The 21,491-nt window shown below is 38.0% G+C and overlaps 1 protein-coding gene and 1 long non-coding RNA gene across 2 annotated transcripts in view; both read right to left on the reverse strand.

Moving 5' to 3' along the window:
* The window catches only part of LOC127838249 (uncharacterized), a 57,130-nt gene that overhangs the window by 18,570 nt on the left and 17,069 nt on the right, over positions 1–21,491 (reverse strand). The window contains exons 7-15 of the mRNA XM_052365872.1: positions 19,812–19,987; positions 19,455–19,694; positions 18,659–18,772; positions 6,572–6,745; positions 5,926–6,159; positions 5,421–5,687; positions 4,588–4,704; positions 952–1,119; positions 123–338 (exon numbers count right to left, since the gene is read on the reverse strand). Coding sequence (XP_052221832.1) covers positions 123–338; positions 952–1,119; positions 4,588–4,704; positions 5,421–5,687; positions 5,926–6,159; positions 6,572–6,745; positions 18,659–18,772; positions 19,455–19,694; positions 19,812–19,987 — 1,706 coding nt within the window. The remainder of the gene's footprint in view (positions 1–122; positions 339–951; positions 1,120–4,587; positions 4,705–5,420; positions 5,688–5,925; positions 6,160–6,571; positions 6,746–18,658; positions 18,773–19,454; positions 19,695–19,811; positions 19,988–21,491) is intronic.
* LOC127838250 (uncharacterized) lies at positions 12,237–18,502 on the reverse strand. Its single transcript, XR_008029744.1, has 4 exons — positions 17,869–18,502; positions 17,180–17,291; positions 14,442–14,522; positions 12,237–12,888 (listed from the first exon to the last, which is right to left on the reverse strand). It is a non-coding gene; the product is annotated as an uncharacterized LOC127838250 (long non-coding RNA).

Consider the following 21,491-nt stretch of genomic DNA (forward strand, 5'->3'; position numbering starts at 1 on the left):
GTGTGTAATTCCGGACGTCCAGCTGTCAGTAATGAATGAAGGCGATTTTCGGTTATTATGTCTTATTGCATTTAACATAGGTTTGAACAGACATTTCAAAAACACATTTTGGTATAGCAGACCTTCACTTTTTTCGCAGATATACACATGGTCTTTGTCGACGGTGGCTGTCCAGAGAGCGTGGTTGGAGATGCCGACGGTGACGGTCGGGCCCGCCTTGCCGGCGATGGTGACCGCCGGTATGTTGGGCCAGCGTCCGTTTGCCCAGACGAATTGGCCTCCGTTCATGGAGAGCGCTTGCATGCCCAGCCGCCAGGACGCCTCGGAGCTGTAGATACCTTAACAAACGTGTATGCGGTATAGACATGTGTTTATAGACAAAAAATCTAGTAAAAAAAGATATTTAATGAAAAAAAATCAGACCATGAAAGCTTATATTGACAAAAGTTCGACAGCAAATATGTGAAAAAATATGCGAGTAAAAACTCGAGTCTTTAATGAAAATATAAGGTAATACAAAATAATGAACACCAATGAAACGCGCAATTTAATAATAAAACAATATGTGAGGCATACACAAACATGTCCATGCATGCATATACGCGTTCTTACAAAAGCGACGATATATATGTGTATTAGGTATTATCCTTTAATTGTCTTGCACATTACATTGAACATATGAGAAACGAGTCAATACTATTTTAATCATTATGAAATAATGAATGGTTACCCCCAAGACTGTGTATGCATAATAATTTATTATCAAGAATGAGAAAAATCTGTGCATTTTCTTAAATACTAAAATGCGAGATATTCTAAGAACATAAAGACATAATAAGATAAGACTTATTTACACAAAAATAAATATGCACACCACCAAAATCAAAAAAAAATATTACGTTAAAGAAAAAGAAGATGGCATAAATGACACACTTGAAATGACAAACTCACTTATATTAGTAGCCGCAGCGAGCACTCGCTCCATTTCCTCCACAGTTTCTATGGTAACGGTGTAGGCGTCGTGTTTGGAGCATTCGGTGACAGCCTCGGAGCTCGTCTCTCCTATCATGTTGAACTTGTAGCAGTGACTATCTAGTATAACCCAGCCATACTCGCATGCTGAAGTATAGGCGCCGTGCATAATTAAGCAACAGTCGTGCATGTATCCTATCCATACCATAACAAGGTAATGCGAATTTGGCATTGATACTCTTTACAACATTGGTTATAATAATTTGGATTGAACTGAATTGATTGTCTACCGAATAAGCGGCTTAGCTACCGGTACTTATGTCATTGACACCAACACACCCAAACATATATAATATAATACCGTTTTAATAAATATCAACATAACTGTCACTTTATATTAGTGGGTCTTAAACCTTCCCGCTTTCCCACCGCCACCACACGATTTAAGCGAGGTATCAAACCTTCCCGCATCACTACCGCTACTACACGATTTAAGCGAGGTATCAAATCTTCCCGCATTCCGAGCCCCACTACACGATTTAAGCGAGGTATCAAACCTTCCCGCATCCCCAGCCCCACTATATGATTTAAGCGAGGTTTCCAAACCTACCCGCATCCCCAGCCCCACTATATGATTTAAGCGAGGTTTCCAAACCTACCCGCATCCCCAGCCCCACTATATGATTTAAGCGAGGTTTCCAAACCTACCCGCATCCCCAGCCCCACTATATGATTTAAGCGAGGTTTCCAAACCTACCCGCATCCCCAGCCCCACTATATGATTTAAGCGAGGTTTCCAAACCTACCCGCATCCCCAGCCTCACTACACGATTTAAGCGAGGTATCAAACCTTCCCGCATCCCCAGCCCCACTATACGATTTAAGCGAGGTTTCCAAACCTACCCGCATCCCCAGCCTCACTACACGATTTAAGCGAGGTATCAAACCTTCCCGCATCCCCAGCCTCACTACACGATTTAAGCGAGGTATCAAACCTTCCCGCATCCCCAGCCCTACTATACGATTTAGGCGAGGTTTCCAAACCTACCCGCATCCCCAGCCTCACTACACGATTTAAGCGAGGTATCAAACCTTCCCGCATCCCCAGCCTCACTACACGATTTAAGCGAGGTATCAAACCTTCCCGCATCCCCAGCCCCACTACACGATTTAAGCGAGGTATCAAACCTTCCCGCATCCCCAGCCCTACTATACGATTTAGGCGAGGTTTCCAAACCTACCCGCATCCCCAGCCTCACTACACGATTTAAGCGAGGTATCAAATCTTCCCGCATCCCCAGCCTCACTACACGATTTAAGCGAGGTATCAAACCTTCCCGCATCCCCAGCCCTACTATACGATTTAGGCGAGGTTTCCAAACCTACCCGCATCCCCAGCCTCACTACACGATTTAAGCGAGGTATCAAATCTTCCCGCATCCCCAGCCTCACTACACGATTTAAGCGAGGTATCAAACCTTCCCGCATCCCCAGCCCTACTATATGATTTAAGCGAGGTTTCCAAACCTACCCGCATCCCCAGCCTCACTACACGATTTAAGCGAGGTATCAAATCTTCCCGCATCCCCAGCCTCACTACACGATTTAAGCGAGGTATCAAACCTTCCCGCATCCCCAGCCCTACTATATGATTTAAGCGAGGTTTCCAAACCTACCCGCATCCCCAGCCTCACTACACGATTTAAGCGAGGTATCAAATCTTCCCGCATCCCCAGCCTCACTACACGATTTAAGCGAGGTATCAAACCTTCCCGCATCCCCAGCCCTACTATATGATTTAAGCGAGGTTTCCAAACCTACCCGCATCCCCAGCCTCACTACACGATTTAAGCGAGGTATCAAACCTTCCCGCATCCCCAGCCCTACTATATGATTTAAGCGAGGTTTCCAAACCTACCCGCATCCCCAGCCTCACTACACGATTTAAGCGAGGTATCAAACCTTCCCGCATCCCCAGCCCTACTATATGATTTAAGCGAGGTTTCCAAACCTACCCGCATCCCCAGCCTCACTACACGATTTAAGCGAGGTATCAAATCTTCCCGCATCCCCAGCCTCACTACACGATTTAAGCGAGGTATCAAACCTTCCCGCATCCCCAGCCCTACTATATGATTTAAGCGAGGTTTCCAAACCTACCCGCATCCCCAGCCTCACTACACGATTTAAGCGAGGTATCAAACCTTCCCGCATCCCCAGCCCTACTATATGATTTAAGCGAGGTTTCCAAACCTACCCGCATCCCCAGCCTCACTACACGATTTAAGCGAGGTATCAAACCTTCCCGCATCCCCAGCCCTACTATATGATTTAAGCGAGGTTTCCAAACCTACCCGCATCCCCAGCCTCACTACACGATTTAAGCGAGGTATCAAACCTTCCCGCATCCCCAGCCCTACTATATGATTTAAGCGAGGTTTCCAAACCTACCCGCATCCCCAGCCCCACTACACGATTTAAGCGAGGTATCAAATCTTCCCGCATCCCCAGCCTCACTACACGATTTAAGCGAGGTATCAAACCTTCCCGCATCCCCAGCCCTACTATATGATTTAAGCGAGGTTTCCAAACCTACCCGCATCCCCAGCCTCACTACACGATTTAAGCGAGGTATCAAACCTTCCCGCATCCCCAGCCCTACTATATGATTTAAGCGAGGTTTCCAAACCTACCCGCATCCCCAGCCTCACTACACGATTTAAGCGAGGTATCAAACCTTCCCGCATCCCCAGCCCTACTATATGATTTAAGCGAGGTTTCCAAACCTACCCGCATCCCCAGCCTCACTACACGATTTAAGCGAGGTATCAAACCTTCCCGCATCCCCAGCCCTACTATATGATTTAAGCGAGGTTTCCAAACCTACCAGCATCCCCAGCCTCACTACACGATTTAAGCGAGGTATCAAACCTTCCCGCATCCCCAGCCCTACTATATGATTTAAGCGAGGTTTCCAAACCTACCAGCATCCCCAGCCTCACTACACGATTTAAGCGAGGTATCAAATCTTCCCGCATCCCCAGCCTCACTACACGATTTAAGCGAGGTATCAAACCTTCCCGCATCCCCAGCCCTACTATATGATTTAAGCGAGGTTTCCAAACCTACCCGCATCCCCAGCCTCACTACACGATTTAAGCGAGGTATCAAACCTTCCCGCATCCCCAGCCCTACTATATGATTTAAGCGAGGTTTCCAAACCTACCCGCATCCCCAGCCTCACTACACGATTTAAGCGAGGTATCAAACCTTCCCGCATCCCCAGCCCTACTATACGATTTAAGCGAGGTTTCCAAACCTACCCGCATCCCCAGCCTCACTACACGATTTAAGCGAGGTATCAAACCTTCCCGCATCCCCAGCCCTACTATACGATTTAAGCGAGGTTTCCAAACCTACCCGCATCCCCAGCCCCACTATATGATTTAAGCGAGGTTTCCAAACCTACCCGCATGTTCACATTAGCGGTACACCACGTTGTCTTGCGGTTCGGATGACAAACTTCGTGTTGTTGTCTACTCACGGAATAGATAAGTGACATTAAATGACAAGTCACGCATATATTTCGGACTACACGATTAGTTTTAAACCTACCCGCCTCCCCGCAGTAGTGGTACTCCAGGCTGTCTTCCGGTTGGACGGCGAATGTGCTGTTGTCGATGCTGATCAGTTGGAGCTCCTCGCACGAGCGCGCCGCGGACACCTCCGTTACTGTTAATACACAGCGCGTGGTTTGGACGATAAGAACAAATGCGCATAATTTACATGATTATTAAATTGTGTAACCAATTCAACTTAAAACTTCTTATAGCAGGGATGTTTTATCAAAACTTGAATATAATATCAAAACCATTGTGCAATGAAATGTTAACAAATTGCAACCACGAATAAACAAAGCTAATATAACAAGCATATAAAATTAATGATTATTTATGTTGCAATATCAAAGTATACCTCTTTTTGTTTTGCTATGCTTTGTTTTGCTAATCCGCAATAAAATGCATTTCTTAAAATTGTATACAAATTTTGCGCGGAAATCTTATAAGAGTAAATATCACAATACAATATGTTAACACAAAACTAAAACCGCACACAGCACAGGCACTCGGCATTAGCTACCCACCCCCTAGCTGCTGCCCCCGCCCCCGACAAAAAACAAACAAGCTCACAATTGTCATTTTGTTATACCAATGTTATACACAATGGCACAACATAAACAGTCGAAAAAGCACATCATAATATAAATATTTTGACGACTGTTTGTTTTGAAGAAAAACTTATATACACAACGGCTAACTTTTGTTTGTTTTGTTATTTTGTATAAACAATGGACAATTTGAGTCTTTTTTTTCGAAGGAGTAGAAGCTGGGGAAGGGAGTTAAAGTTTGGGGGTGGATTTGGCATTTTATGCGATAACATAGTTTTACCATTTCTCACGCTGAAAACATTAATGTCATTTCCGCCGCAAAATTGAAATTCATTTCCGGCGCACTCAAGGTCACAATCTGTCACGTTAAGAGTCATGTGAGCCGGCAACGTGACGTCACATAAGCAAGTGGTATTGCGCAACATCATGATGTCCGTCTGCTGGCCTTTACAGAACTGCGCGCAGAAGGAAAGCGACATATCTGCTCTGGTCTCCGCCTGGATGCCTGTTGGTATCGTTATCATGGAAACGCAGTAGGGCGTTGGTCCTGTAGAGTTAAAGGACAAGGGAAAGCATATTCATTTTGTTTTCTAAATTGCGCTACAAGTGTTTCCTATTTTAATGTGTTTATCGATTGATTTGAAAAAAAAAATCGTTTGACTGTTATACGACTATTACAAATTGACTCCAAATAGTTTGTATTACACGTCAAGAACTAGGACAAGAAAAACGTGTTTCCAGAATACCCAACAACTACATTTACGCAGATTTCTACGAAATCGCACCTGCAGTCTTCTTACACATGACGTTCTTGACGTGTTCACACGAAGTCTCGGACCATTCGTAGTGGGTAGCCTTGTCTTGAGCGCACGACGTAAACGGGTCATGTGGTTCCCTGGTAAACTTCGAGAACGTCCTCATGTTGCCGTCCAGCCACGTGTAAATTGACGTGTTCATGACGTCAATCATTCCAATCCACCACTCCGAGACACTAACGTCAGGTTTTAGGTCCGGGAACACTGACATTTAAAAAGTGTTCCGAGTGTTAATGAATACAATTTATATGCGAGAAGATACAACCTTCAGAAAATGATTCTATACAATAAGTGTTAAAAAAAGGACACGACTTCTTATAACTAAATAGTGTCACCATAATATAGGTGATGTAAACCAGGGAATCATTTGATGTATGTTTGATCGAAGTTGGAGAAAATAGCACAAACCTTCTCCTAGCAACCTGGATACGGTGTCATTGAACACTAAAGCAAAACTGCGTATCAGTAGTTAACAAAAACTTGAAAAGAGCATTTGCAAATGCCACAGTCGTTAACATCTGTGCTTTAAACAAATCTAATGATTTTCGCATTAACTACTTTTTATTGAACTGAGAATTCATAGCCAAAGATTACGGCAAGTATAAACGTAACCTACTAGTTCTTGTGTCGGCCAGAAACTTATACTCGTCCTCGCTAAGAATGGAGACCAACTCGGCGTTCTGAGACATGCACCGCTGTCTGGCGTCGCTGTAGTTCAAGGTCGTGTCGTTGTGGAAGTAGTAACAGTTACCATGGTAGCCGATCCATCCTTCCTCGCACACCGTTCCATCTGCAGACCAGGTTGGGTGTTTTAAAATATCACTTTGCATGTATGGTTTTACTTTTGTTTGCATTTATTTATTAAATGTGAATAGTTTTTTTCTCGGGATTAATTAAATGGTATATGATGTATCTTAGCTTATATAATATCTACATGTTGCCAATTTCATTGGTTATTAATTATTTTTACGCAATTAGAGAGATTTTTCAGTTTTATTTAAAAAGTACATGTTATATAATGGTGAATTAAATCAAAACAAAGGCCGGTGACCCTATGTTTTTATTTCATTTGTCATATAGTATTTGTATATATATCTTAAATATATATTTTGGACAAAATCTATTAGATGGAAAAAAATCAGCAAAACTGCAGCAACACCCGTTAAGGTTTAAAGGGGCCTTTTCACAGATTTTGGCATATTTTGAAGTTTGTCATTAAATACTTTATATTGATAAATGTTAACATTGGATCTTAAAAGAACCAGTAAAAAATCAAGAATAAAATTTAAAAAAGCAAAAAAGGTAGCCGGTACCAGGGCTCGAACCAGTGACCCCCGGAGTCCTGGAGTTAGTCTGAAGTAAAAACGCATTAGCCCTCTCGGCTATTCCGCCGGGTATACGCTTTTAGATTATTTTATACCTTATATAAGCAATCTTCGTAGTTTCGTAAATTTAAACGACAACAACAGAACTCTCCAAATTATTCAATCGTTTCGCGTTGCAACGCTTTATAATTTTTAGGTTTTCAAATCGTCAAAAGATACATATAATGTCTATATTGGACTATGGTAAATGTTCAGTAATATTGTTTCCTCACAAATATCATAACTAAAAAGAAAATTTGCGAATCTGAAACAACTTTTTTCAATTTTGTCAATTTACCAAACCGTGAAAAGATCCCTTTAAAATATGTTAATACGTGTATTTCAAATGTTTTGTTGTAGGTAGCTAATCTTTCGATTATACGTTGATTCATGGAGTGTTAAGTATGGAAAGCCAAAGGGGACCCCCGCTAAAATACATATACTTATATAGTAAATATCGGGATTTTCATTTTCCGCGAAAAACCAAGGCCAGCATAGCCATAAAATACTGCATACAAATCGAAATCTAAAAAGCGCGGAACTTTCATATATTTTCCGTCGGAACAATTATCTTTCAACCCTGTAGAGAATGCGGGCTCAAATAATCGCGCGGAACCTTAATATTATCTACTCTGTACAAATAGTAGTGTATAAAATCGCGCGGACCTAATCCACAAAGCGCGGAACACAAATATCTTCCGCGAAAATTAAGCATTGAATTACTGTACAAATCTCGGGTTGCTATGTAAATTGCGGGTTGCTAATGTAAAATCGCGCGGAAGATTCATTACTCCGCGCGAATTTCAATAGCATTGAATTACTGCACGAAATTCGGGTTGCTATGTGGTTACGCGATAAAATTTGATTGGTTCCGACCCCTAGAAAGAACCAATCAAAACTCGCGTCTTATCCAGCATTCATGCAGTCATCATGATGACGGTTGTTTCACATTAACACAAAACCTTTTAAGGGCGAAAGAGTGATCAATTTTGATGACATTAGCGATGAGGTTAGTATTTAACATACATGAATTATGAATTTTAATGCAATTAAAACAGCTCAAGAGTATCGAGTGTTGTTTTCACGGTTTGTCTATATGCAAACGTCTTTGTTAAAACATAAACACCCGCAAAACACGTCATACTCACAGGGTCCAGTAAAAAAAAAAAAAAAAATTGTTTATGTAATTTTTTTTTTTTTTTTTTTACTGGACCCTGTGGTCATACTCATAATCATATGTCGTCAAATAATGAAATATAGTGTTTGTGTGTAAGAAACATCTTCCCTTAAGCTCAGTTAGAAGAGAGCCAAGTTATTGTTATGGCAGTCGTATGCTCTAGTACAGCACCGTATACATCTTCAATTAAAAAGAAAAAGAACAAGGCTTTACAGGCAATTCATCCCAAAGGCAACTCGTACCTTGGTCAACTCGTACCCATTTTTAGCTCGGCGTTTTCGGAGAAAACCCGAGGTATTGTCATAGCCAGCTCGTCGTCCGCCGTAGGCGTCGTGCTAAAACCTTAGCATTGGCTCTAAAATCAAAGTGCTCCACCTACAACTTTGAAATTTCATATGTAGATGCACCTTGATGATTTCTACACGCCACACCCATTTTTGGGTCACTAGGTCAAAGTCACTGTGACCTCTAATATAAAACTTTAACATAGGCTCTAAAATCAAAGTGCTTCCACCTACAACTTTGAAACTTCATATGTAGATGCACCTTGATGAGTTCTACATGCCACACCCATTTTTGGGTCATTAGGTCAAAGGCCAAGGTCACTGTGACCTCTACTATAAAACTTTAACATTGGCTCTAAAATAAAGTGCTTCCACCTACAACTTTGAAACTTCCTATGTAGATGCATGTTAATTTGTTCTACACGCCACACCCATTTTGGGGTCACTAGGTCAAGGTCATTGTGACCTCTAAAAAAAAAATCTTACAAGCACCTGTAGCAGAGCGTGGCACCCGTTATGCAGTGCTCTTGTTGTCAACTCGTACCTCATTCAAACTATTCAACTTGTTTCATTTGTCTTATTTTGTCACAATTGTAAAATTCTTGAAAGACCACAAGTGTCAATTTTCATCAACACTTTCGCTGCTTATACATATCTGCAACAGACAACTTGCGTGAGCAATGCTTAGATAATTTAAGTGGAAACATCAAGAGGAAAATAAAAATTGTCTCTATGAGTTTGAGTTGACCACAATGGGTAGGTGTTTACCACGGAACAATTTGACCGGCATGCAGAACAAGATTATTGATTATTATATTTAACTGTCACACAAATCTGAAAGATAACACAATGTATTACAAACACAATGACTGTCAAGACATTCTAAACTCTTACAGTTAACATATAACAGGTGTACACATCTGATATACTGACCAAATTAAATAACTCAAGATTCACACCAGATACGACACAGTTTCAAAACTCGACATTTTGTCTGCATGCCACGCCAATTTAGTCCAAAAAATTTGTTTTAACCAGTGAATTCTGAGCTATATATCTTAAAGCAGAATGCACATTATGTCTAAAAAGTGTTTTTTGGCTGTTTTTCGGCTAATTTCTGGTATGAACTATCTTCACACAAAGCATCTGGTAAATCTTCAGATAGCAATAGCAGAATGCTAATAATGAGTATAATGTTCTGTATTGTGGAAGAAATACATGTAGTAAAATAATATGATAGTATGAAACATGGTTTTTGTATTTTATAGCTGTAGCAGTGTTCCCAACTTGAACATCATCTTCTTTGTACATATCTGAGGCAGAGCCAGCTTGCCAATCTGACCTCTGTTGTGGACAACCGAGTTAGTAAGAGCCAGCTTGCATGTCATCTGTTGTGGACATCCGTGTTAGAGCCAGCTTGCACGTCCTCTATTGTGGACATCAGTGTTAGTGCTAGCTTGTATGTCATCTGTTGTGAACATCCGTGTAAGAGCCAGCTTGCACGTCATCTCTTTTGGACATCAGTGTTAGAGCCAGCTTACACATCCTCTGTTGTGGACATCCGTGTAAGTGCTAGCTTGCACTTAATCTGTTGTGGACATCTGTGTTAGAGCCAGCTTGCACGTCATATGTTTAGGACATCAGTCAGAGATAGCTTGCATGTTATTTACTTGTGGACATTAGTTAGAGCCAGCAAGGACAATCTCTGTTGTGGATATCTGTCTTAGAGCTTGCACGTCATCGGTTGTTCACATCCTTGTAATAACCAGCTTGCACATCAACTGATGTGGAAATCTGAGTCAGAGCCAGCTTGCACATCATCCGTTGTGGACATCTCTTTATGATTCTACTCTTTGCTTAGATTGACACTGTGACTTTAGTGTAATATGTTACAACCTTAAGCTATTCCTATTGTTGAATAAAAATATTGTGTCATTAAAATATATTTTGTTGGATAACTTGTATGTTGAGTTGTATTGTTTGGTCATTGCAAAGTATCAAATTATTTTAAGACAAGAAAAAGCTCATCTTTCATCATGTATTTATATTAAAATTCTTGAATGTTAGTGAAGGTACAGTTCATATAATTAAAAGCAATTGTAATATGATTGCTTGTGTTTTATTGCACAGTGAATACCATCTTGTCTTTATGCTGACATATAGAACGGAAAAATAGTAAACTGTCGTTTTTATATGCAATGGGATTGTATATGAAGACTTGTATGTTCAGATGAAAAAATTGCCATAATTTTTCTCTTTATATTTTATTCCTGCTAAATGGTTGATGCAATAAAGTTAAGTCTTTAATGACTTGTGTTTCTTGTAATATTATTTGTAAGCAAATTTGGCTGTAGTATTAGATGCATGCTGAACAAGATACTGTAGATCAACATTATATTGTTTGAGTATGAATAGATAATTCAAGGTGCACAGCCATTAATTTTGCCCTCCACCATCTCCGATTTTGGTTAGACAGTTGCAAGTTACTTGCATTAGTATGAAGTCTTAAAATAACTTAAGTATAATTGCTGTTGTGTTATTATTAACCTTTTCCTGCTCTGAGGAAATTTTTAATTTTCTACATGCAAACATCATAAAACCAGAACAGCCTGCAAGTAACTCACAATCTGTTCAGGTTTTATGCTGTTTGCTGCTCATCAGTATCCATGGGTTGGAAACAAAGCCTTTAAAACTTTAATATAGTAAGAAAGGTCTTAAATTAAATTTATTCTCGAATGTGTCTTAGTGCGTTTTTGAGTGGTACAGGGTTAAACGTCTCATTTTGTTTTTGATTATCTTTGGTTTATTGAACATATATGAGCCTTGCTCTGTGAAAAAGGGGTTTAATGCATGTGCGTTTAGTATCCTCCCTGATTAGCCTGTGCGGTCTGCCCATGCTAATCTGGAGTGCACATGCATTAAACCCCTTTTTCACAGAGCGAGGCTCATATGTATTAGACAGTGCATTCAAATAATACAATTTAAATCTGAATCTTTTATTTAGTTGCAATACTTTAAAGCTTACTATGTTTGCAGTTTTAGTGAAAACACAAACTTTTAATCAAAGAAGCATATAATGTGTATTACTCATTTAATCAACTTCCACTTTATTCCTTACACGTGTTCGACTCTGTGACATTACGTTCTGTAAAAGCTTTTTATTGCAAATTCATTAAACATAAATTGGTAACCTTGGGCATCCAAAAGGAATCCAAATTTTACTAGCCATAGACTTTCCAAAATGCAATTGTTTCTGAGAAGTATTTTTCTCTAGAAGGTGGCAAAACTCCTAAGCAATTCCTTTTTTGGCTAATGGTAGGGCTTATGCGTGTAACATCCATTGACAAATTATTAAATATACATTGAAAGGTCATTGTTCACAAAACAGATCATGATATAACATGATGCAGCATTTTGTACTATATCAAATTAAATGTTGCTGAAAACAGTAGAATATTCAAATTATGGACATTTTATTCTGTTAAAAATGCTATCTTTCTAACATTACAAATCAATAAAGCATGCTTAACAATAGCAGAACTCTTTTGACTTTTAATTATCTTTTCCAGTCTTTAAATCTTTACAAAATTCATTGTCCCACTAACACCATCCTATAAAACAGGTTATGGCTTCCAATTGTTAATCAACTATAAAGCATGAACAAAGGCACAAATATCGCAGTATCTTTTGCAAATGATACAAATGTCTATGGCCTCGATACGGAACAAAAAGCAAGATTTCTTGTCAGGCGGTAAGCTGAATCCTCGAGAACATTCGAAAAATGTCCATTTAATGCGCCACTGGGCCGTTCCTATTTAAATGGGCATCATGCACAGAACTTGGCTATCCAGGTCATATGTCCAAACATTTCAAGTTACTGTCACAGACTGCTTGATGAACTAAACTGCTGATAAACAAGGACCTATGCTCAGATGTTGAAGCAGGACATGCACTGTGGGTTCCATCAACAGTCCAATCATTCTACATCATTCATGAAATCCATAGGCAATGATCTTCAGCTCATGACGAGATTCTGGAAATCTGATGTACTGCTCCATCATTGCTGACAAGACTCTACATGTTGAAATGACTGTGTAATGTTGAGTCCCTGAAATACAAAAGTAAAATTCATGCTAGAGTTTAGCCATATTAATTATGCTTGATTGCATTGAAAGCTTTATGCTTATTAAGACATTCTAGAGTCCGTTTTCTGGGAGTAATCAGTACTTTGTATATATGAAGATAAAGAGACCGCTAATAAACAGGGTTGAACCCAAAATGTTCCCATCACTAGGTGAACACCATATCCACTACGCCAGCCTGACAAAGTAAATGAAGTGAAGCTTCTAAGTTATGTCTCATTTGATTGTTAACAAGAGCACCGCCCTGCGGGTTCAGACCTCTCATCTATTTTTTTTAAAGTTGAAGGGACCTATCTCAATACTTCAATCACAAAGGAGGGAGAGGTGGGGTGGAAAAGGGTGTATAGTGTGGTGGTGTGGTCATTTATTACACTATCTTCCAAAAATGAAAAAATGATAAAAATAAATATTTGTGTTTTTTAGCCATGTTTAAAAAAAAATGGGCATGGGGTATAGTGTGAGGGTGTGGTCATTTATTAGATGATCTTTCACAATGAAAAAAAAAGTACTTTTTCTTTTTTTGGGGGGGGGGCGTGGGGGATGGTTTGGGTGGAGTCTATTGTGGTATGTCAGATAAGAGTTGCTTTGTAACGCTTGTAAAGAAGTTATGGAAATTTTAGCAAAATTTAATAATTTCACCTTGAGAGTCATGGTCATTCAAAGGTCAAGGTAAAATTCAACTTGCCAGCTACAGTAACTTATGATAGCATGACAGTATTTGAAGTTTGAAAGCAATAGCCTTGATACTTGAGAAGTAAAGTAGATCAAAACACAAAATTTAACCATATATTCAAAGTTACTAAGTAAGAAAAGGACCATAATTCTGTCAAAATGACAACCAGAGTTATTCAACTTGTCCTGTACTGTCCCCTTATGATAATTTGCGAGAGTTCCAAGTATGAAAGCAATATCTATGATACTTTAGGAGTAAAGTGGACCAAAACACAAAACTTAAGCAAATTTTCCATTTTCTAAGAATAAAAAGGGCACATAATACTTTCAAAATGCCAGTCAGAGTTACATAACTTTGTCTGCACAGTCCCTTTATGATAGTAAGTGTTGCAAGTATGAAAGCAATAGCTTTGATACTGTAGGAATAAAGTGGACCTTAACACAAAACTTAACCAAATTTTCAATTTTCTAAGTATAAAAAGGGCACATAATTCTGTCAAAATGCACGCCAGAGTTATCTAACTTTGCCTGCCAAGTCCCCTCATGGTAGTAAGTAAATAAGTTTTATACTTGATACTTTATGAGAAAAGTGGACCTAAACACAAAACTTAACCGGACGCCGACACCGACGCAGACGCCAAGATGATGACAATATCTCTTTTTTTTTCAAAAAAAAAAGATGAGCTTATAAATAAAATGTTACATATTGCAAACTTGATTACACGATTTTTCATAAATACTCTTTCAGCTTTTTATTTATATATGAAGGCTAGGGTCACTTTCTGCGAGCCTTACAAAAAAACTAACCATATTTGCAATTGTCAAGACTCCTTCACATACAATTTACCTTTGCTTATTCCAATATCCTTTTGCCAACCAACATTGTGCGGTCACGTACCATACATGGTTCCACAGTTGTACAGAATTCCTACAAAATAAATGAAGTATACATTTACAATTCAAATTTCTTTTCAAAGAATGTGTAGGTAACTAAATTCCCAATACATTACTTTAATGTCATAAAATAATTTTCAAACAAGGGCTGTTTGTAAAACATGCATGCCCCCCATATGGATTGTCAATTGTTGTGGCAGCCATTGTGTGAATACGTTTTTTGGCACTGTGACCTTGACCTTTGACCTAGTGACCTGAAAGTCAATAGGGGTCATCTGCGAGTCATTATCTATGTACCTATGAAGTTTCATGATCCTAGGCATAAGTTCTTGAGTTATCATCCGGAAACCATTTTACTTTTTTGGGTCACCGTGACCTTGACCTTCGACTTAGTGACCTCAAAATCAATAGGGGTCATCTGCGAGTCATGATCAATGTACTTATGAAGTTTCATGATCCTAGGCATAAGCGTTCTTGAGTTATCATCGGGAAACCATTTTACTATTTAGGGTCACCGTGACCTTGACCTAGTGACCTGAAAATCAATAGGGGTCATCTTCGAGTCATGATCAATGTACCTATGAAGTTTCATGATCCTAGGCAAAATCGTTCTTGGGTTATCATCCGGAAACCATCTGGTGGACAGACATATGGACATTCGGACCGACATGTGCAAAACAATAAACCTGCTCTTCTTCGGAGGGGGGCATAAATATTTAACAGATATTTAACAAAAATTAACTTGATTCATCAAATTAATCAGTATCGAATAATAGACCAGTTTCACAATATGAACACCGATACTATTTTTATATATCAATCATATCACCTGACGCGTTGAATTGCAGAACAAGGCTGAACGTGGAACTGCATTTTCTTTTGCTATGCAAAATGCGTTGAATATCAAGATTTTAATGCGCACTGACACTGGTTACAAATAAGTCAAACATATGAATACAGACAACCATCACATGTCATGCTGTGTTAAGTAAAAAAATTGATAAGTAATTCAAATATAAAAATTATAACACCTAAATAATGATTCAAGGACATAAGTTATGTACTATTAGTGTATATTAATGAATTATATTTAATCTTTATAAATAACAATAGATGTGTTCATCAGAAACACAATGCCCACTACTGCGCCGCTTTTAATTATACATATATTTTTTTAACCTTTTACCTTGAAGGACGACCTTGACCTTGAACTTCCACCACTCAAAATGTGCAGCTTCATGAGATACACATGCATGCCAAATATCAAGTTGCTATCTTCCATGCTGCAAAAGTAATGGCCAACGTTAATTTTTTTCCGGACAGACGGACAGACTGACTGACTGACGGACAGTTCAACTGCTATATGCCACCCTTCCAGGGGCATACAATTTCCAGTTACCCATAAGCATCAGAGTAAATGTGGTCTGAAGACTAAACATCGATTATTGCACAAATCGAAGTCATAAATTAGCAGTATACAATACTAAGTATTGTAAGACTACAATTTTCAAAGGTAGGATGTGTACAATTTCATGAATTATAGAACGTGTAAGAGTTGAATCAAGCATCAGACAAAGTCCTATCAAATAGAAGAAAATGACACAAATGTTTAGCATTAAATTTTTGAAATATTAAAAATATATAGGTATAAAGCACTTTATAATTATGATAAAACTGGCTAATATGTATACAGTATTTAGTTTCTGACAATCTTTTTGGACAGATGACTTTCAATGTTGACAATATCTTTTATGTTCAGTAAAAGCAACAAGTGAGTATTTGGCGTTAAATTATTCCAAGAAACGGCTACGCAATGCTACAACCATGAGACGCCATGGTCACATGGAGGTGTCATTAATTGTGTTAAATGACCAGATGACCAGATATCTACAACATGTGGTTTATGACATCACGTTGTTATTTAGTATTTGTCTGCACAGTATCTGATCATAAAGAGGTTATGGGTTTGTGCTGAATACAGGGGAATTTAAACGCAAGATCTATCAATAAATAAAATAATTGATTAATCGCCCAAATAATGCGCAAACAAAGAGTGTCAGATAATCCAATAAGTTTTAGACTGTCAATTTACACACACTAAGAATTGAAAGCCATACTTGGAGTGTCAGAGTTTGTGCAAAAAAAAAGAATACAAACAAGAATACAAACAAGTACTTTAATCAAGAAAATGTATTTCATATATTGGCACTTAAAATGGAAAGTATATATTAAGTAATTAATGGCTATTTCTGACGAAGTCAACTTGTGTTGGCAATATCATTAAGGAGATCTAGCTGAATGTTCAAAAGCAGAGTGATATTGCGATGCACTATTAGAAATCTCTACACGTTCAGCCTCATTCTGGAATTCTGCAATCATTTGACTACCTGCTATATTGGGTTATTGTGAAAAGGGTCTATTCACTCATAAATACTTTAAAGAAGTAAGATTTTCCATCACTCTACAACTGTTGGGCTTTCTTAAAGGAAGTTTGGGAGTAAAATAAATCTACTCCAAGTTTTTATCACAAAAAACTTCCAACAAGTGGAGAATTAGCCGCATTTAGTGGATGATTTAGAAACATGATTAATTTAAATTAGATCTACATGTAATAGCTATTGAAAAGTTAAGTTATCCAGTTATTCTTGCTGCAATGTGGATAAGAATAATACAAACCAATAGCTGACAAACCTGATATCAGTGATATGTTGACCTTTGAAGTCGAAATTGAGACCTGAAATCTGTCTGTATAGAGAGGCACAATTTGTTTGGCATATCTTCAACCATTACTGGCAACACACACCTACAAAATTTATATATAAATTATATTAAAACATAAATTTATTAATAATTTTATTTATTAATTTATGACGAAATGTTTTAATCTAGGTCAGCTATAACGAAACTAAAAACGGATTAAAAACAATACCTTATTTTAATTAATAGGTTGAAAACAAAAATAAATGTATTAATATATTGACGTTCAACTGAACGAATACAAGACACAAGTACATTACATTACAATAAGTTATTATTTCAGTCGCATTCGGAGAAAACTGGGCTTAGTGCATGTGCGTAAAGTGTCATCCCAGATTAGCGTAAGCCTGTGCAGTCCGCACAGGCTAATCAGGGACGACACTTTCCGCATAAACTTCATTTTCGGTAAGGAGGGACTTCCTTGAAATTGAAAATACCATAAAAGCGGAAAGTGTAATCCCTGATTAGCATGTGCGGACTGCACAGGCTAATCTGCGATGACACTTTACGCACATGCATTAAGCCCAGTTTTCTCAGAACGCGGCTCATTTAATTAACAATTGTCAACATTATGCATATAATCGGATAGTTTTACACAATATTAAAAAAGTACAAATACAAACCTGGTAATACATGTAAATGATCGTATGCAATACAGTTATTGATCCCAATCTGATCTATTTCCGAATTATCTGCGAATCCATCGAGTAGAAACAATAACCATGCAATTCGCTCCGCCATCTTGAAACGTTATACTTACTGAACGCACTGATTGTGTTGCATTTGTTACAAAGTATCTGATTGGTTATTTCTAAGTATCGGATCCAATCAAATTTTTCGGGTAACTAGGGATTCTAACACCTAACAACCCGAGATTTGTACAGTAATTCAATGCTTAATTTTTGCGGACGATATTTGTGTTCCGCGCTTTTTGGATCTGGTATTTACTGGATTTTCTCTCTTTAATAGACTTCTTAAAATAGCATTCTACAATCTCCGCGCGATTTTAAACACTACTATTTGTACAGAGTAGATAAATAACGTTCCGCGCGATTAATTGAGCCCGCTTTTTCTACAGGGTTGAAAAATAATTGCTCCGACGGAAAATATATGAAAGTTCCGCGCTTTTTAGATTTCGATTTGTATGTAGTGTTTTATGGCCATGCTGGCATTGGTTTTTCGCGGAAAGTGAAAGTTCCGCGAAAAATGACAATCCCGATATTTACTATATAAGTATATGTATTTTAGCGGGGGTCCCCTTTGGCTTTCCATAGTTAAGTAATCTACAACTATTACATCAGATATCTCAATTATCAAACAATGGCGCTATAACACGTTTAGTTGCTTGCATGTTTAGTAACCATCTGGACCTCGATCTGGGTCGACGACTGAGTGTACTTCTCTAAAGAGTACCTTTAAAGTAGCAATGTTCCCTTCTTGCGGGAGCCTTCAGGTAGTATTCCCCGCGAACTCGTATCCCGCTCTCGTACAGACTTGAACAGTTCACAGCCCAGACTGGGTAACCATCTATAATGAAATTGTTACGGTAAGATAAACACAATTCCAATGATCAAACATATAGTTTCGCAATCACAATTTACATTATATATACTTTGATTCGCATGATAAGAAATCCATTAACCCATTAACCCATTTATGCCTAGTGGACTCTCCCATCCTTCTAAATTGGATCAATGTATTTCCAAAATAAGGGATGTCTAGTATATTTATTTTTATATTTAGAATATTTCTTACAGAAATTCCTTTAAGCAAACAGCGCAAACCCTGATGAGACGCCGCATAATGCGGCGTCTCATCTGGGTCTACGATGTTTGCCAATACCTTTTTTCTAGACGCTAAGCATAAATGGGTTAAAGTCATACTTAGATATTATAGTGATAAGGTAGATACATACAAAGGATGATAATTATTATAATACTTAGAAAATGCATATAATACATATATCTATTTTATATAAAAAAAACAACCAACCGGTTTGCCGAGAAACAAAAAATCTAAAATGATCAGAGCTGACTTGCTTATTGTCGCGATGAAGTACACGTGTATAAATTCACAATCATTTTAACAGAATAATTCAAATTTTGTCGCATTGTGTAGAGATCATTTTTTAACATAATTCACGAACTTGTGTGTATAAAATTAAACTGTTTACTCAAGAACTATAATAAGCATTAAACAAATGTCCTACCTAAATCTGTTATATTGAAAACCGCATTCGCCGTCGTATTGCGACACTTTGCGTCTCTTACGCGGATTAGTGATGACGATATAGATGACGTCACGTTCAGGCAGGCGCACATATATCCGCTGTATACAACGGCATGTGTGTTGTCTCGAGCTCTGCACATTTCTGAGCACGTACTCTCCACAGCTTCCGGCACGGGAAAAGGCGATAAACCCGTCGTAATGAGACCATCGTAGCAGCCATCTTGAAATAAATTAAGTACATGCATATAAAACTTTGGGCCAAAACGCGTTTTACGCTTAGATGTCTCTAGAAAAAATGCAGTGAAAATGTGTGTATTTTGCAATAATTTCTCCTAACCTAGCGTAAGATAAACGTCGATAAGCCCTGCAGGGCCCCCACAGAATGCCTGCGTCGATACGTCCGTGACGTCATAATCTGGGCAGCGTTGGCTGCAAGCTGACCTCTTTTCCGACGTGTATCCTGGGGTAAGACGATCACCGCAAAAACAAGTGGAGTTCTGGATACCAGCATATCTAAAAATTAAAAGTTGAAATAAAAATACATCTCTTCGCGTTGTGATATTATAAGAATGATAGAAAGAAGAAGATGACATGCTGATGATGCTGACGAACATGTTGATTATTATTGTGATATTGAATATGATGATGAGCACGATAATAATAATTTTAAGATAATGACAAGACGGTCGTTAATCATTTTTGGAATGCATTAATAAATGCAAATGCTACTTCCGAGGTGACGCTAAGGACCGGATGTTTTGAAATTTCATGGATAATTCTACAGGGTGAGTTTGTTTGACAATGTTGTGTGCTCAAAATAAACTTTGCTTCTTGTCGATATAATTGATACATTTGCATTTTTCAAAAAGAGATGGAACAAATACCAAGGATGTGGCGCTTATGCCAGGAGGCGGAGCTTATGCGCATTTACAGCTATTTCAATTGTCGGTGTCGACTTTACACTATTTGTGTGGCACTCCAGGTTGAGTGTTCGACCTTTTTCCTTAATTCGATCATTAAAACTTTTAGAAGATGATATTGGGAACAAACGACATATTTTAGCCTAATTAAGAATCGTTGACGTTTGCCTTTTAGTGACTTAAGCATTTGGATAAGGGAACAACTTATCGTTTTAAGCAGAAGACACATCTTCACAGGATGTTGGTGATATTGATTTATTCATGCTCCGTTTTAAGCAACGCCTGACTGATTGTGCAACTCAAACCTGGCACGAAAATATTAATGACTCTTCAAGATGCGATACTTACAGACAATTTAAAAGTTTATTAAACACGGAACGATATTTAGACATAACGATGCCATTTCATTGCAGACAAGCGTTAGCGAGATTCCGTTAATCAAGCCATAGGTTTCAAATAGAGTTAGGTAGACAATTAGGAATACCAAGAAATCTTAGAATTTGTGCACATTGTCAATTAGAAAATAAATCTGTAAAAACAGAGGATGAATATCATGTATTTTTGAATGCTCTAACTATGCTGACATTTGGCAAATCTATTTGTATAATTGGTATCATGGCAGGCGAACTGTTTCAAATATCTTGGATCTGTTAACAAATGAAAATGAGTTTGTTATTAAAAAAAATAGCCTTTTATGTTTACCATTTAATACGTTTTTCATATGGAACGTAATACTTGTAGTGGAAGTATGTTTCTTCGTATTTGTTTTTTTTTGTTTTCTCCATTCAATGATATTGTATATATATATAGGTAGGGACAACTCTCTGTATTATCTGTATATATATATATATATTGTAAACATGATGTATTATGATGCCTTTGTTTACAATAAACTTACTTACTCACTTTAGTTAGTTATTTTATAAAATAAGCTTCCTGTATCAACACATTAGTTGTGCAAGATCTATTTTGATAATGTTGAGAATAAAGTTATGGAATTTATTGAGTATTATATATTTTGGGTTTATATCGTACACAATGTTTTGCTGACTTCTTAATTGAGTTTTTAAAGATATATTTATATACATGTATTAACA

This window comes from Dreissena polymorpha, chromosome 7, assembly GCF_020536995.1.
Source record: "Dreissena polymorpha isolate Duluth1 chromosome 7, UMN_Dpol_1.0, whole genome shotgun sequence".
Classification (NCBI taxonomy): Eukaryota; Metazoa; Mollusca; class Bivalvia; order Myida; family Dreissenidae; genus Dreissena; species Dreissena polymorpha.